Here is a 17,394-nt window from a genome sequence, read left to right on the forward strand (position 1 = left end):
TATAATTATGAAGATATCCAGAGGAGACACACTCAAGGACTTCAGAATCTGTTAAGGGAAATAAGGTAATTTATGAACCTTAATACAAAAAAGAAAGATAATGATATAAAAGAGGAACAGCACAGGGGTAATGGATGTTGAGAGAAGGGTTTGGCATTGTGAGTCTGCTATGAAGAGAAGGGTAGGCTTTTCATGTCAGTATGAGAGGGCCTGGCACATAGCTGCTGTTGTTCAGTTGCTCAGTCATGTCCGACTCTGCGACCCCATGGACTGCAGCACAACAAGCCTCCCTGTCTTTCACCATCTCCCGGATCTTGCTCAGACTCATGTTCATTGATTTAGTGATGCCATCCAACCATCTTATCCTCTGCAGTCCCCTTCTCCTCCTGGCTTCAATCTTTCCCAGCATCAGGGTTTTTTCTAATGAGTCAGCTCTGTATCAGGTGGCCAAAGTATTGGAGCTTCAGCTTCAGCACCAGTCCTTCCAATGAATATTCAGAATTGATTTCTTTTAGGATGGACTGGTTCTATCTCTTTACAGTCCAAGGGACTCTCAAAAGTCTCATCCAACTCCACAGTTCAAAAGCATCAATTCTTTGGCGCTCAGTTTTCTTTATGGTCCAACTTTCACATTATACATGACTACTGGAAAAACCATAGCTTTGTCTATGGCACATAGTAGGTGCTGAATATATACTCATTGAGTGCATAACTGAATGAAAGTGAGACATACTACCCCATCACATTCTGCATGTGAAGCATAATGTGACCTTTAGTGTGATGAGAACAATGAAGCAATGAGCCTTCTGGATAAATGGGTTTGACTTGGTAGACAGGAAGAGCAAAGAGTTTACAGAGACTGAGAAATCAACATAAACAATAACAGAGTCTTGCAGTGGGGTTCACATGTGTAAACATCATCTGCTTTGCTTGCTTTATGCCCTAGACTGAGTGTTTGTGCCCCTTCCCCCAAATTCAAATGTTGAAACCTAATCCCCCATTTGGAGGTGAGGACTTTGGGAATTGATTAGGTCAGGAGGGTGGAGCCCTCTTGAATGAGATTAGTGCCCATCAGTGTCCTAGAAACTCCCTTGCCTGCTTCTGCAGTGGGAAGTTAGAGCTAGAAGATGACCTTTCATGAACCAGGAACTGGGCTCTCATCAGGCACCAAGTCTGTCAATGTGTTGACTTTGGACTTCCCAGCCTCCAGAACTATGAGAAATACATTTCTGTTGCTTAAAGCCACCCCATCTGTGGCATTTTGTAATAGCAGCTCAAACAGAGCAAGACACTTGGTTAAACTTACTGTGGTATAAAGAAAAGAAGATGGGATTTGTTAACAGCTTAAGAAGAACCAGGATTCAAACTCTCATTCTGATATTGACTAGCGTTCTGTGCTTCTGCTTCCTCATTGGCAATCTGAGAATACTACTCATCTGAAAGAAGTATTATAATTTTATTATCTGTAAAATGGAATGAAAGTATAAGTCCCTTAAAAACATGATGTGAGATAGTATGTGGAAATGTGTTACTCTCTGCCTTCTAGAAGTAAGTGATTGATGAATCTAGGCTTTTAGTATTAGTAGTAGTACTGGTAATCTAGTAATGACAAACCTAGACAACATATTAAGCAGAGACATTACTTTGCCAACAAAGCTCAGTATAGTCAAAGCTGTGTTTTTTTCCCAGTAGTTATGTATGGGGCTTCCCTTGTGACTCAGCTGGTAAAGAATCTGCCTGCAATGCAGGGGACCTGGGTTTGATCTCTGGGTTGGGAAGATCCCCTGGAGAAGGGAAAGTCTTCCCACTCCAGTATTCTGGCCTGGAGAATTCCATGGACTGTAGGTGTTGCAAAGAGTCGGACACAGCTGAGCGACTTTCACTTTCACGTTAATGTATGGCTGTGAGAGTTGGACCATTAAGAAGGCTGAGTACTAAAGAATTGATGCTTTAGAACTGTGGTTTTGGAGAAGACTCTTGAGAGTCCCTTGGACTGCAAGGATATCAAACCAGTCAATAGCAAAGGAAATCAACTCTGAATATTCATTGGAAGGACTGATGCTGAAGCTGAAGGTCCAATAGTTTCACCATCTGATGAGAAGAGTTGACTCATTGGAAAAGACCTTGATGCTGGGAAAGACTGAGGGCAGGAGGAAAAGGGGACGACAGAGGATGAGATGGTTGGATGGCATCACTGACTCAATGGACTCTGGGAAATGGTGAAGGACAGGGAAGCCTGGCATGCTGCAGTCCATGGGGTCGCAATGAGTCGGACAAAACTGAGCGACTGAAGTGAACTAGTAATCGTTTTATATCTCTGGCAGATATAGTGCATATTTAATATAATCTTACAGATATTTGCAGGCTTTCCTGGGAGCTCAGCTGGTAAAGAATCTGCCTATAATGCAGGAGATACTGATTTGATTCCTGGGTCGGGAAGATCCTCTGGAGAAGGGATAGGCTACCCACTCCAGTATTCTTGGGCTTTCCTGGTGGCTCAGCTGGTAAAGAATCCGCCTGCAATGAGACCTGGATTCAATCCCTGGGTTGGGAAGACCCCCTGGAGAAAGGAACTGCTATGTACTCCAGTATTCTTGCCTGTAGAATTCCATGGGCAGAGGAGCCTGGTGGGCTACAGTCCATGGGGTCGCAAAGAGCTGGACATGACTGAGTGACTTTCACTTTCTTTTCATACACATTTACAGTGAAATATTTCTACATCATTTATTTGTCTTATTTGTTATTAAAACTATCTGGTCGAATATGGAATCTTATTTCTCTGTTGTGTGGATTAGGAAACAGCTCAGAGAGGTGAACTGATGCACTGATGCTTCTGGTGAGGGTGGAATTCAGCTGAGGTAGATTCTCTGGCCAGGAATTTCACAGTCTTCCTACAATACAGCAGGTGGCAGTCATGTTTACCATGTGCTGCCTATGTCAAACCAGAGAGCCAGATGGACCTGAGTTTGAGCACTGGTATTATCTTTCATTAGCGGTGTGTTTTCAGGAAAGTGACTGTAATCTCTTCAAAGCTTCCCAGTTCTTTGGAAAACAGAGAGTGTGCTACCTAGTTTCTAAGGTTGTTGGGAAGATTATAAAAATAGAACGAGAAAGCATTTGTCAAGCACCTGTCACCTGGAAACTCATGAAATGATAGCATATTTTACTCTAACTTCTTAGTTGAGAAATTGCCACCTCTAGATATCTTCCAGTCTGGCTTTGCCCTAGTGCTTCAGAGTGCCATTTCTTAAAGATGGGAAGTGAAGAAAATTTCCACGGCTAAATATGTTTGAGAAGGGTGGGTGAAACAAAACTGAATGATGTTCTTTTCTACAGAACTTGTTTAATAGGTGAATAGAAGATGTGACTCTTCTAAAGGAGGATTTATCATAGCATTTCTGGAGTCATTTGACTACAGAATTCTCTTCAGTGGACCCCATTATATGAAGACATGGAGACATGCTGACCTACTCAAGCATCTTCCTTGGATAGATGAGGAAACTACAGTCAAAGTGTCAACCAGAGAAGCGGCAGAAGAAGGATCAGAACCAGGTTCATCAGGTGTCCCGGGTCCGCCAGAGTTGACACCATTCGACTTGACACCCCTTTCTCCTGCTGCTCTAGTGTCTGTTGCTAACCCTAAGAGGGTTCAGATAAGGAATGGAAAAAGGGAGGAAGGGAACTATGGAGGAAGCTAGTCTGAGAACATTCAAGAAATGACAAAGAGAGATTTGGAGTTGGATGACAACAAAAAGCAAGCAGACAAATGAATCCCAACTGTGGCATTTTGCTTCTCAATTAAGACTCTGAGTCCCTGAGATGAAGATATTGAATCATACACTTAAACCATAGTAACAAGCTCAAGAGTCAAAGCCTGCCTGTTAATATTACTCACTGCAGCCCAGTCACATAGCCATTTGCAGTCTGTCCATATTTTACTGACATGAGCAATTACATGTCCTGTAACGGCAATGAAGCAATAAAATTTATGTCTTGTCATCTTTAACAAGATTAGACATAACCCTTCTCATAAATGTAATACTGAATAGAGATTTTTAAGAACATAAGTATAGTTAAGGATCCTTGAGTTTATCCCTCATAGTTAATTAAAACCCTCCCCAGGAATCAGCAGATGATAGATAGAAGGATGTTGAGCCTTTGAATTCATGGAAGGGTGAGCTGATGATTTTTTTCCATACCTTGTTCAGCTTGCACTGCATTTGTGCCTCACAACATTGGTACCAGATAGATTTCAGAAGAGCTGCAAAGGGAGTGACCCCTATTCCCGCAGCAATGCACATGCTCACTGGATAGTGAAATACATCAGTCAGTGCAGCTCCGAACGGCCCATCCACTGCCAGCCTGCAATCACAAAGTGCACGGTTTGACTTTCAGAACACTCTCCTCTTAAAAACAAAACCATCCTAAACCAGTGCTTTGAATAGGATGTGGTGGCATAAGTGTGCAGGGAAGTTAGCTCTGTGCTCGAGAATGCCCTGTTTGAACACACAGAGTGTAGAGATGTGGTGGCCAGCTTCACAGCACAGCTCTTTTTACAGTTCTTAGAAGCTTGTTTTGCATCATGAAGACTGATGAAAGATGCCTTTTCTTTTCCTTTTCTTTCCCCAGCTGCCATCAGGGGAAAAAGCAGAAGTATCAAGGTGGTTTAGAAGGCTTATCTCTCTTTTTGCTAATGTAATTTCCCCCCTGTTTTTATTTATTCCACCCCACTTCTTAGTATGTTTATATAATTTTAGTCTAATGGAAGCTATTCATTTGTAATCAATATAATTTTGGAATAATTTGTCAGTTATGTTGAATTTCTAAAACTCATTATTTTAGATTAGGCAAACTTAAAAATCTGGGATAATCAGGCCAGGGGCAGGTGGTCTTTGCGTAGGCAAATCCTTTCTTTATAGGAATAATGCATATTCATTGAATAAGTATAATTGTCTTTGTGTGTGCTTGGTTGCTCAGTTGTGTCCAACTCTTTGCAACCCCATGGACTGTAGCCCGCCAGGCTCTTCTGTCCATGGGATTCTCCAGGCAAGAATACTGGAGTGGGTAGCCATTCCTTTCTCCGGGGATCTTCCTAATCCAGGGATCGAACACATTTCTTGCACTGCAGGCAGGTTCTTTATCATCTGAGCAATCGGGGAGCCCATAATTGTCTTTAATAGGGTCCTAAATGGACTGACCACCCCCCCTCCCCCGGATTCTGTTTCATCTCTCATGACCAGTTCTCCACACTGGTATTTCTTTTGTTTCTTAGGGAACACAGGACCCTCTTTGGCCAGGGGGCCTTTGTCCATGATAATCCAACTAATCACTTGGAATACTCTGCCCCAAGTTCTCCTCTATCCTCTTTATAGTTGTGGTTACCCTTCCATAATGTCTCAGTAATCATTCCCCTGGGGAAGTCTTCATGGATTTCTGAGACTAGGTTAAATTCTGTCTTAGATGATTTATAACACCATGAATCTATCCTCTGGTTCTATGATGACTTACGAGACCTTCTAGATGTAACACAGAAAAAAGATGTCTTTTTCATCATAGGGGACTGGAGTGCAAAAGTAGGAAGTCAAGAGATATCTGGAATAACAGGCAAGTTTGGCCTTGGAGTACAGAATGAAGCAGGGCAAAGGTTATCACAGTTTTGCCAAGAGAATGCACTGGTCATAGCAAACACTCTCTTCCAACAATACAAGAGATGACTCTACACATGGACATCACCACATGGTCAATACTGAAATCAGATTGATTATATCCTTTGCAGCCAAAGATGGAGAAGCTCTATATAGTCAGCAAAAACAAGACCGGGAGCTGACTGTGGCTCAGATCATGAACTCCTTATTGCCAAATTCAGACTTAAATTGAAGAAAGTAGGGAAAACTACTAGACCATTCAGGTATGATCTAAATCAAATCCCTTACAATTTTACAGTGGAAGTGACAGATAGATTCAAGGGATTAGATCTGATAGACAGAGTGCCTGAAGAACTGGATGGAGGTTCGTGACATGGTATAAGACATGGTAGTCAAGACCATCCCCAAGAAAAAGAAATGCAAAAAGGCAAAGTGGTTGTCTGAAGAGGCCTTACAAATAGCTGAGAAAAGAAGAGAAGCTAAAGGCAAAGGAGAAAAGGAAAGATATATCCATCTGAATGCAAAGTTGCGAAGAATAGCAAGGAGATATAAAACAGACTTCCTCAGTGGTTAATGCCAAGAAATAGAGGAAAACAATAGAATGGGAAAGACTAGAGATCTTTTCAAGAAAATTAGAGATATCCAGGGAACAGTTCATGCAAAGATGGCACAATAAAGGACAGAAATGTTATGGACCTACCAGAAGCAGCAGAAATTAAGGAGAGGTGGAAAAAATACACAGAAGAACTATACAAAAAAGATCTTAATGACCTGGATAACCATGATGGTGTTATCACTCACTTAGTGAGCCAGACATCCTGGAATGTGAAGTCAAGTGGGCCTTAGGAAGCATCACTATGAGCAAAGCTAGTGGAGATGATGGACTTCCAACTGAGCTATTTCAAATCTTAAAAAGATGATGCTGTGAAAATGCTGCACTCAGTATGCCAGCAAATTTGGAAAACTCAACAGTGGCCACAGGACTGGAAAAGGTCAATTTTTATTCCAATCCCAAAGAAAGGCAGTGCCAAAAAATGTTCAAACTACTGTACAGTTGCACTCATCTTACACGCTAGCAAAGAAATGCTCAAAATCCTCCAGGCTAGAATTCAATAGTACGTGAACGATGAACTTCCAGATGTTCAAGCTGAATTTAGAAAAGACAGAGGAAGAGGAACCAGAGGTCAAATTGCCAGCATCTGTTGGATCATTGAAAAAGCAAGAGAATTTCAGAAAAGCATCTACTTATGCCTTAATGACTACGCTAAAGCCTTTGACTGTGTGGATCACAGCAAACTGGAAAATTCTTCAAGAGAGGGGAACACCAGACCACCTTACCTGCCTCCTGAGAAATCTGTATGCAGGTCAAGAAGCAACAGTTGGAACTGGACATGGAACAACAGACTGGTTTCAAATCGGGAAAGGAGTATGTCAAGGCTATACATTGTCACTCTGCGGATTAAACTTATATACAGAGTACATCATGAGAAATGTTGGGCTGGATGAAGCACAAGTTGGAATCAAAGATTGCCGGGAGAAATATCATTAACTCAAATATGCAGATGACACCACTCTTATGGCAGAAAGCAAAGAGGAACTAAAGAGCCTCTTGAAGAAAGTGAAAGAGGAGAGTGAAAAAGCTAGCTTAAAACTCTATATTCAAAAAACGAAGACCATGGCATCTGGTCCCATCCCTTCATGGCAAATAGATGGGGAAACAATGGAAACAGTGACAGACTTTATGTCCTTGGGCTCCAAAATCACTGCAGATGGTGACTGCAGCCATGAAATTAAAGATGCTTGCTCCTTGGAAGAAAAGTTATGACCAACTTAGCATATTAAAAGCAGAGACATTACTTTGCCAACAAAGGTCCGTCTAGTCAAAGTTATGGCTTTTCCAGTAGTTATGTATGGATGTGAGAGTTGGACCGTAAAGAAAGCTGAAAGCCAAAGAATTGGTGCATTTGAAATGTTGGAGAAGATACTTGAGAATCCCTTGGACTGCAAGGAGATCCAACCAGTCCATCCTAAAGGAAATCAGTCCTGAATATTCATGGGAAGGACTGATGCTAAAGCTGAAACTCCAATACTTTGGCCACCTGATGTGAATTCCTGATGCATTGGAAAACATCCTGATGCTGGGAAAGATTGAAGGCAGGTGGAGAAGTGCAAGACAGAGTGTTGGATGGCATCACTGACTGAATGGACATGAGTTTGAACAAGCTCCGGCGGTTGTTGATGGACAGGGAAACCTGGCGTGCTGCAGTCCATGGCATCGCCGAATAGTCGGACATAACTGAGTGACTGAACTGAACTGATCTCTCCTCTACAGTCCTCATCATTCATGTAATTTTATAGCTGTTTTGGGTGGTGTGTGTGTGTGTGTGTTTGTGTGTGTGTGTTTGCGGCACCATGCAGCATGTGGGGGTCTTTGTTCCCTATGTGTGTGTGCTCAGTTGTGTCTGACTCTTTGTGACCCCATGGACTGTAGCCCTCCAGGCTCTTCTGTCCATAGGATTTCCTAGGCAAGAAAGTAGAGTGGGTTGCCATTTCCTCCTCCAGGGGATCTTCCTGACTCAGGGATTGAACCTGAGTCTCCTGCGTCTCCTGTATTGGCAGGCGGGTTTGGTGTGTGTGCATGACTTGATTTGCATCTGTTCGGTCACTAGACTGTAAGTTCTGAGGAGGGAGGGGCTGTATCTGTCTTTACCCACCACTGCCAGCCAGCATCTTACAAGGTGTGGATTGTTCAATAACAATTTGTTGAAGAGATTGTGAATGTTAAAATATTTCAATCAACGGAATGTATTAAACAACCTCAACTATTCCAAAAGCACGCATTTACATATGAACAAAGATATGCTAATTAAAAAGCTTCTAAGTTATTCATAACCATTCCCTAAGGAGTGTCTATTGAAGGCACCCGGGTTGGCCCATTTGGGCTTACTATGTGTTCACGAAAGTTCAATTGGGTTTATTTTAAAATATGCCATATACCAAACCTCCTAATAGTTCAAATTAACTCTCCTCAAATTAATATTAATTAATAAGGCTTTTACTACATATTGATGTATGGAAATCGAAGAATGAAAATAAAAGGCCTTAATCAGAAAGGGTTTGTATCTCAGCCCATGGTAGATTCTTTTATAAATAATTAGATAAAGAGAATTGAGAGAGAGAGAGAAAAACAGAAACTGTCCACAACTAAAACGTCTTATGGTTATTGTTTTTATACTTCATTGTATTTGGGATTTATTTGACACTGATTATAAAAGATAACAATTAAAGCCAAAGAAGAATTGTGTCATAATTCATAGAAATGCACAATAAACACATTTCTACATAAAACTGAGAATCTAAGCTGGAGCAGCAGGAGGAAATATTGGATCCCAACTCCCTGCTAATACAGTGATCCTTCCTTTCACATCCCTGATTGCTGATTACTTTTCCATGTGAAATTGCAGAGCCCCGTGTTCCATCAAGGGGCAGGTCTAGTTTTTCCTCCTGTCTCACTGGGATCTGCCTTCTGACAACTCATGACCTTTTGCCTTCCTGAGAAACACAAACCGGGTCTTCTCCCCTCCCTGCCTCTCTAGCGTTTAACTAGCTGAATCTAGCCATCATGACACTCTGATTATTCTTTGTTTGGACCCAAACACCTCCATTTCTCACAATGTTGAACTGGCTTCCTTTGCACAAATTCTTGTTTATCAAGTTCACTCAGGTACTTCCTGTCTGATGTAGATCCAGTTTCTGATAACATATCTTAGAAACAAGTTCGCTCTCCATCAGTCACATCACTCTGTCCCTATTAACTTCTCGTCAGTATTGCCCAACAACCTTTGGTCTTGTCTCTCTGAACCCAACACCTTTATTTATCTACATTGTCCTCCCTTTCTCATCAGCACATTCTTTGTCATCTCTGTGGTAGATGACCTTCCTTATTTTGCTAATAGCAAGAGTAGCTAACTTTTTTTTTTACTATGCATTATGCAAAGAGCATTGTATTGACTATCATATTTAATTCTAAACAGAACCTATGTTCTATTATTATCATTTTCATCTTACAGAGGAGGAGACTGAGGCAGGTGTTAAATATATCCTCAAGATCACAAGCAAAATTGGGCTTTGAGCCCAGGTTGTCAGATGCTGAGGCCCTTGGCTTTGGGTTGTAGATATAAATTGCTGAAAACTCTAGTACCAATGTCGAGAAATTCCTCCATTTTACCTCAGAAGGCAAAGTCTTTTTCTCATTTATTTATTTTTATTGAAGTATAGCTGGTTTACGTTGTTTCAGGTGTACAGCAAAGTGATTCTGTGATCCATACATGCGTTAGTGTTAGTCACTCAGTCACGTCCAACTCTGCGACCTCATGGACTGTTGCCCACCAGGCTCTGCTCCTGGGATTCTCCAGGCAAGAATACTGGAGTGGGTTGCCATTTCCTCCTCCAGGGGATCTTGCCAACCCAAGGATTGAACCCTGGTCTCCCTCATTGTAGGCAGATTCTTCACCATCTGAGCCATATATCTATTGTTTTTCAGATTCTTTTCCATTTTAGGTTATTGCAAGGTACCGACTATAGTTCCCTGTGCTACACAGCAGACCCTTGTTATCTTTTTTATATAAAGTAGTGTGTATCTGTTAATGTGAAATTTTTTAAAAAGAGCTCTTGTTCTCTCTTTTTCCTGAGTTTAGAGGAAGAGTTTTCTTCCTCTTCACGAGGCTTTGCTTCTCCTCTTGGGCTCCTAAGTCACTGCTTGTCTCAGAGATTCCTGGGGCTGTATAAAATCCTTTCTGTGCCCAAAGCAGTGAAAAATTACTGTTCTCTCAAATTTCTTCACAATATTTATCTCAACATTTTTTGTCTGTGTCCCTGTTTTTCTGGAGCCCTAAACATAGACTTTGAGTTCTTATTGAGTAATCCTGTAGCAAGAGTGGGAATCAATTTTAAGCCATTGATTACTAAAAGGAACCAAGGCGTGGTGATTATACTAAACTTCTGTTGCATGCTGAGGCTTTTCTAAATAGGGTGTTGTTTTGGATTGAATTGTCCAACAACAGACTATGACAGCAAAAAGTGCACAGCGCTGCATTAGGCATCACAAGTTGCTTATAATTTGCCAAAGTGATGTTTTAGACCTGGGAAAGCAAAATGTTTCCTGTTCCTGGATCATGACCTGCTTTTGTTGGACATTTGATTTTTAAACAAATGGACTTTTTTGTACCCAAATTTTAAAAATGGTTTCAAATTTACCATCTAAAATTAAGATACTCAGAAGCTCTCAGCATGTTGATGCACTAAAGGACCTTGCTTTTTATAATATGCTAACTTATACATAAAAAAGAAATGGGCTCCCACCTTGGCAGGCTGCAGGGCTCCTTCAGGGGCTGTCCTTCTGCTCCAAAGGCCTTACATAGAGCTTCTGTCCAGTCTCCAGCTGCCTGGATGTGCACACTGAAGAAGTCCTCCTGGGGAGCGGAGGTGAGGGTGAAGGGGTGCCACTCCAGTGTGGATATGGATGGGCACTGGATCAACACATACTGCCCTGGTGCCATTTTAAAGCCACGCTTTTTCATGCAAAGTTCTAGCACTCCAGATGGATGGCTTACCACCTAAATCACAGCAAGAGAGTCATTGGTTCTTTCACTTAGGTTAAATAATAAGACAATGGCCTTCATCCCATCAAAGCTTTTTCAATTTTTATATCAACTCTTTTGAGGTGTAATTGACATAGACCATTAATTATGAGTTTCCAAGTATCATTGCCATAACTTTCATGTCTGAGTTGGCAACTCCAGCCAGAATGATATTAATCTTCTTCAGGGGCTAGGCCAGAAATTTGTGTGGCTGCATCATGGGCAAAGTGGTGTCTAGCACATGACTTTTTGTCTCAGTGATCACGCTTTTGGTAGCACAGTTAATTTCAGGCCAGTTAATTTTAAGAGAATATAAGCTAGCATTTCATCCATAGCATTTAATTAGGCTTAAATTTATTGAAATAGCCACAGAATTAACTTCATGTTGTTTTAAAATGTAGGTCTAGTTTGTTACCATTTTCAATGACATGTATCTTTTCTTCATCCCTTGTGAACTGACCCTGGTATTTCTTCATTCTAAGTATGAAACAATCTTCAAACTCTGAAATGTTTTGTTGGTTTGGTTTGGTTTTATTCAAACCTTGTCCAGTCTCCTACTTAGGCTCTGAGTTTTAGATGTAAGAAAGCATGTTGCAAAATCTACTGCTTTTTAAAGTGTTCTATAACTTGCTACTTATCAGAGACAAAGAATTAATTTTCCTCCTTAGACATACCTCTTGTTTCCAGGCTCCCATGTCTCCTTTTGTGACAGGAGTTATATGGGAGCAAAATCTAGTGTCTGGATCCTGTGACAGTATTTTTCCATTCAGAAGAGAATTTCACAGCATTTTAATCATTAGTTTCTCCTCTCCCTACTGATCTCCTTCTGATTCAGCTGTTAAATGGTCTCCCTAGTAACAGCTTGAGTAGATTTCCAGAAGTTTTACGGTCTGGCTTTTGATACAGCTTGATATTCTTTGGTGCTTAACTTAAAAACAGCAACACAGAAGCAGCTTAAAACAGAAATACGAAGCAATTTCTGTGCATCTGCTTTCATGAAGACAGTTAAAGATATAGAGTATTCTGTTAATATTGTATTAGCAAAGCTGCATGAGTTTGGTTAGCAGAGAATTTCTTCTAAGACATTAAAACATCTGGGGGGAGAGTTTGGGGTAAATTTTCAGTCTCCTAGGCATGTGTTCATTTTTTCGTCATTCATTCATTTACTCAACAAATATTTTTTGAGTGTATATTCTATTCCAAACTTATTCTAGGACTGAGGATATAGTACAGAATATGAGGCCAAAAAAAGTCCTCACTCTCAAGTAGCATGTATCTTAGCTGGGGTAGAGAAGATTTTATTTTATTGCAAATAATATCATATATAAGAAATGTATTTGGAGATGACACATGCTATGAAGAAAGTAAAACAACACAATATGTTGCAGAATGACACGGGAGTTCTACTCTTATTAATCAAAAGCAGAGTTATTATTACACTACTATTATTGCCTGGGCTTTCCTGGTGGCTCAGATGGTAAAGAACCCTGCCTGCAAGGCAAGAGATCCAGGTTCCATCACTGGGTTGGGAAGGAACTAGAGAAGGAAATGGCAATCCACTCCAGTATTCTTACCTGGAGAATTCTGTGGACAAAGGAGTCTGGCGGGCTATAGTCCATGGGGTCTCAGAGTCAGACGTGACTGAGCGACTAACACTTTCACACTTTCACTTTTACTGCTTGGGCATGGATTTTTGATCTATCTGCTGAGATCTTCCTCCAGCTCAAAGTAAAAATTGGGGCGCAGTGATGAGATATGTCAAGATTGGAACATACTTCCTGCCTTCATTCACTAGGGCGGGGCCCCTTCCTCTTCATTTTGAACTCCCCCTCAGTGCCCTTTCTCTATCTAAACCTGAGGGCAACTGTTCCCCCATCTTCTGTTCAGCAGTTTCAAGTGTGAGCGTGGGTACTTGAAAATATATGCACATTATTTTTGTGTTTGCAATGTCCGTGTTTTTATGTGGTGGAGGAAACGATTATACTCTAAGGCACTGAGACCCATGTAAAGCATGCTCAGCCCTCCTGCCTTTTCCCCTAGAGGACACCAAAATAAAGGGAAATACAGATGATTCCAGGGCTGTAGCATAACCTTTATCAGAATTCTGTGTACCAGTCGGGAGCCCTGATCCCTGTCTTCAGTAAAATTAGTCTCACTAAAAGATGCACAGGATACAAGCAATTATTAGAACAGAAGATGAGCCTCTAAATTACAGATGGTTCTGCAATAAAAATGGCAAATTAAAAACTTGGGCCAATAAAAAATTTTCATCTATACTCAGGTTTTTATTCAGGCATAAACCTACATGCATACCTTGGTAATGATAACTTCTTGTTGAAATCGCCAGAACCTAATTATTCTTTCACACGCATACAAGACCATGGGGCCTAAAACCCATTTCCAAGCCTGCAGAGAGCGGTAAACAGAGAGAAAAGGGAAATGAAAATGGAATCCAAATATTTTCAATTTGAACCAATCAATATATAATGCGATGGGGTTTAGACATTTTCCTTTAACTTTGGGCCAGTTATCAACAACAAAGATGTCTCCTTGTATTAAATACTATAACATTCAATTATGCCTTGAAGTCTACAAGCTTATTTAAGAGATTAAACTCTCCTGTATTGGTTTCTATGCTTACTTGGTCAATGATGCCTTTATGTAATTAGAAATAATTGAATTTGCAAAGAAATAGAAAGTAGATTGATGTTTATGTTATATATGATAGGGTCATAAATGCTCCCAAACTCAACCAAAGTCAAAGGCTTACAAACTACATTACTGAGTCAACATAGGACATAAGAAATTCAATAAAAAACATTTCAAATAGTAGTTTTGGGGGCCAAGAATGCATCATAACTTTGTGGGTCTGCCTAAAACAACTCACACTCTCACACACACATACACCCATGTAGTCACACACCCACATACACACTTTCACACACATGGGCACAGTCAATGTTATCTGAAATAAAACATAAAGTTCGTTTCTCAGTGTTGTAAATCCAGATTAACAGAATCTGAACAAAAGCCTCAATACTTGTCTGGAGAATTATGACAGGGAGCATTTCCATTCTGTGTTTCCCTTTTCTGAGTATAATCTGCCTTACTGAGCTTCAGTTTACTGGTAGGCTACCCTTGTACCACGGCTTGGGTTACAACATAAGGTGTCTGCTTCCCTAAAAGAGAAGGAATGGGAACTTAAAATTTTTGAAGATTTAATCTTCAAATTTAATCAAACAACCTTCTGAGGCATATTATACTCTCTTTATTTTGCAGAAGAGGAGACTGAGGCTCAATAAGATGACACAAATTGTCCAGGGTCACAAAGGTGATAAACAAGCTTCACAGTGAAGATGTGAACCCAGATGTCCTTGAACCCAGCCTGTGTTCTTCCCATGTAATCATTCTTCTTTCTCTTCAATGAAGGACAGACACTTGCTTCACATTAGAGACTCATTAATTCATTGAATTTTAGGATGATCAAGGTTCTTGGCAATCTAGCCTAGTTCTTCTTTTAAAGAAGAAAAAACAACATTCCAAGAATGGGTATAAATTGTTAGGGACATGGAGTGAGGTCGCAGAGAGCCAGGAGTAGAACCCAAGCCTTCTCCTAATTTCCCTCAGTTCCCTCCTTGGCATTCTAAATCCACTGAACCTTACTCTTAGAATCCTATCTTAGTAGCAAGAAGGGCATCCCTTTCTCTTGAACTCAGATACTCACTAAACCTTCACCAACTGACTCATCAACTTCCTTGTTCATTACCCCCCTACCTATTATCCTTCTCTGTCTTGTCTGTTGGCAGGTCACAAGCCCTTCAGCATTATTTTTGCTTTTGTTATCTTTCTTGTTTCTTCGAAGCTCTTTTGTTTATTTCTAGGTCTGTTTGCATGGCACCTTTTCTCACCTACATCAACTTTCTGTGCTTTTTCCCTGGGAGCCTCTTGTTTGCCTGATAAAGGCTCCATTTATGTAGGCAACACAAAGCAATTTGACCCACTTATTCTTTTCTGCCTCAGTGGGATTCAGCAACGTGTTCAGAATAGCCAAGAGAATAAAACCTTTTGTCCACCTATGCTGTGGGTGAGGTGGGCATGATGATCAGAGTAAGGGAAAAAGGCAGGAAGGGGTAGACATGAAGGATGGGGTTGGACGAAAGCAGTGAGTCCTTAGGTCTCTTATGCTTGAATGAACCAGAAAGTATTTTGAGAATAGGCTTGGATATTTACAGAAAAGATAGCAAGGATGCAATTCTTTCTGTATGAGCTTAGAGAGAGATTTGCAAAAACACTCCCATAGTCTCTATGTATTTTTACAAATAATCTTTCATGCCCATTTTAGAAAGTTTTGAGACATCACACATTTCATTTTGTTGGTGTCAAGTCAGTCACGGTCTCTGCTTTTTCCATGTTGATAAAATGGAATGGATTATTTTCCTTTGTATGGTTAGTCAGGAAGGTGAATGTAAGCTATTAATCCTCACCTCTATCTCTATCTAGTATATAAATTGCTCCAGGGGGAGAAAGCCTAGTTTAGTTATACTGTGATATTCTTGGAGCCCCTGAAAATTAGAGATGGAGGAGAAGATGGCCAGAGATGAATATTCAAAGATATATTTCCCAACAGGGATGACCAGGATAGGCAAGAGCGAGTGAAAACAAGGAGGGACAGCACAGAGCAGGAGGGACATGTGACGGGGTGAGCCTTGGAATGGGTCTCAGAAGACCTGGGTCCTGGTCTTGGAGTTGCCATCCCTTGTCCTATGCCTTTAGGAAAATCTTGGGTCCTTTTACACTCAACTTTTCTGCCTTATAAAATGGGGAGAGTTGAAGGAAGTTATTATTTGGGTTCCCTCCAAGCTCCTAAATGTTTCAGCTTTGCTCACAGAGGTGAATACAATGTTGGGGGCATATACTTGTGGCTAGCAGCAGAGAGCTGGCAAAATGAGGAATGGGAAGAGGCCAGAGATTCAAAATGAATGCTGAAGAGCACAGAGGTGAAAGTTCATGGCTAGAGAGTTAGAAGCTTGGGCTCCTTGATGTGATTTTGCTTGGAATGCCCTCTGTGACCATAGGTAAGAAATGAAAACTCCTTGGACCTCAATTTTCCATCTAATAAATAAAGGGCCAGGGCTATTTAGTATCTAAGTTTCTTTAATGTTAAAAGACTCTGTGGATTTTTAGCTTTATATTTTCTTCTCTAAAAAATACTGAAAAAGTCACGGTACAGTGAGTATTTTATGGTAGAAGTAAAACCATGTTGATTTAAAAGCTGCAGTAATGAAACTTGTTTCCTCCACTTTCACTCCTGGTTTTTCCTTCCTACCAGAAAATAAGAACATGCTGGCTTTGATTTTATTTTATGTGTGTGTTTATGAATGGCCTCTTTTTCGAGACAATAGAATTTCCAGGGGGTGGGAACCACATCCCTGAATCTTGCATCTAGCGCAATGCCAAGTATATAATAGCCACTTGGCAAGAGTTTGCTGAATTAACTCTACCTCAGTTAAAGCTTTTCCCTATACTGTTGACATCATTCCTTAGTAATTAAAAAGTACCAGTCATCATTATTATTATTTGTTAAAGCTGCAGTTAAATGAAATAGGCTAAGGAAGACCAGGCATCTTTCGAAATGGATGGCATGAGGAATTCTAGAGTCTGGAGTCTTGCAGCATGTGTCTGTGAGTTTGGGAAGAAAGGGAGAGTGAAATAAGTAGGGGAAAAGGGGATTGTGAAATAATGATGTAATCGGTTCCTTTGATCAGCTCCGTTTGTAGAGGTGATGCGTGCAGCACTGGCAGCTTTGGGAGGAGTGGGAGAGTAGGTGCACCCTAAAGGTGAGCTGATAAATATTCTATTGAGAAAAGCACCATGAAAACGCATTGAGTCAAGAGAGGCAAAGAGGAAGAGATGGAGGTCTGCGAAGACGGGGTAGGTGTGGTGCAGTGAGGCGCAGGAACCCTTCCTTGTCCTTGGGATGCCTTTTGGATTCGGTGTCTCTCAGACAACAGAAAGAACATTGTACAGCTCAGCCAAGCGGTAATTGCACAGCCCACACATGCTTCGAATCAGGATCCATTAAAAATAATGGGAAAGAGTGACAACATGCG

The 17,394-nt window shown here is 40.8% G+C and overlaps 1 protein-coding gene across 1 annotated transcript in view; it reads right to left on the reverse strand.

Moving 5' to 3' along the window:
• Positions 1-17,394, reverse strand: part of NOX3 (NADPH oxidase 3) — a 69,615-nt gene that overhangs the window by 30,496 nt on the left and 21,725 nt on the right. Inside the window, exons 8-10 of the mRNA XM_081529237.1 lie at positions 13,598-13,690; positions 11,007-11,260; positions 4,200-4,362 (exon numbers count right to left, since the gene is read on the reverse strand). Of these exons, the coding sequence (XP_081385363.1) occupies positions 4,200-4,362; positions 11,007-11,260; positions 13,598-13,690 (510 nt within the window). The remainder of the gene's footprint in view (positions 1-4,199; positions 4,363-11,006; positions 11,261-13,597; positions 13,691-17,394) is intronic.

This window comes from Giraffa tippelskirchi, chromosome 9 (assembly GCF_054371585.1).
Source record: "Giraffa tippelskirchi isolate mGirTip1 chromosome 9, T2T-mGirTip1v1.2.pri, whole genome shotgun sequence".
Classification (NCBI taxonomy): domain Eukaryota; kingdom Metazoa; phylum Chordata; class Mammalia; order Artiodactyla; family Giraffidae; genus Giraffa; species Giraffa tippelskirchi.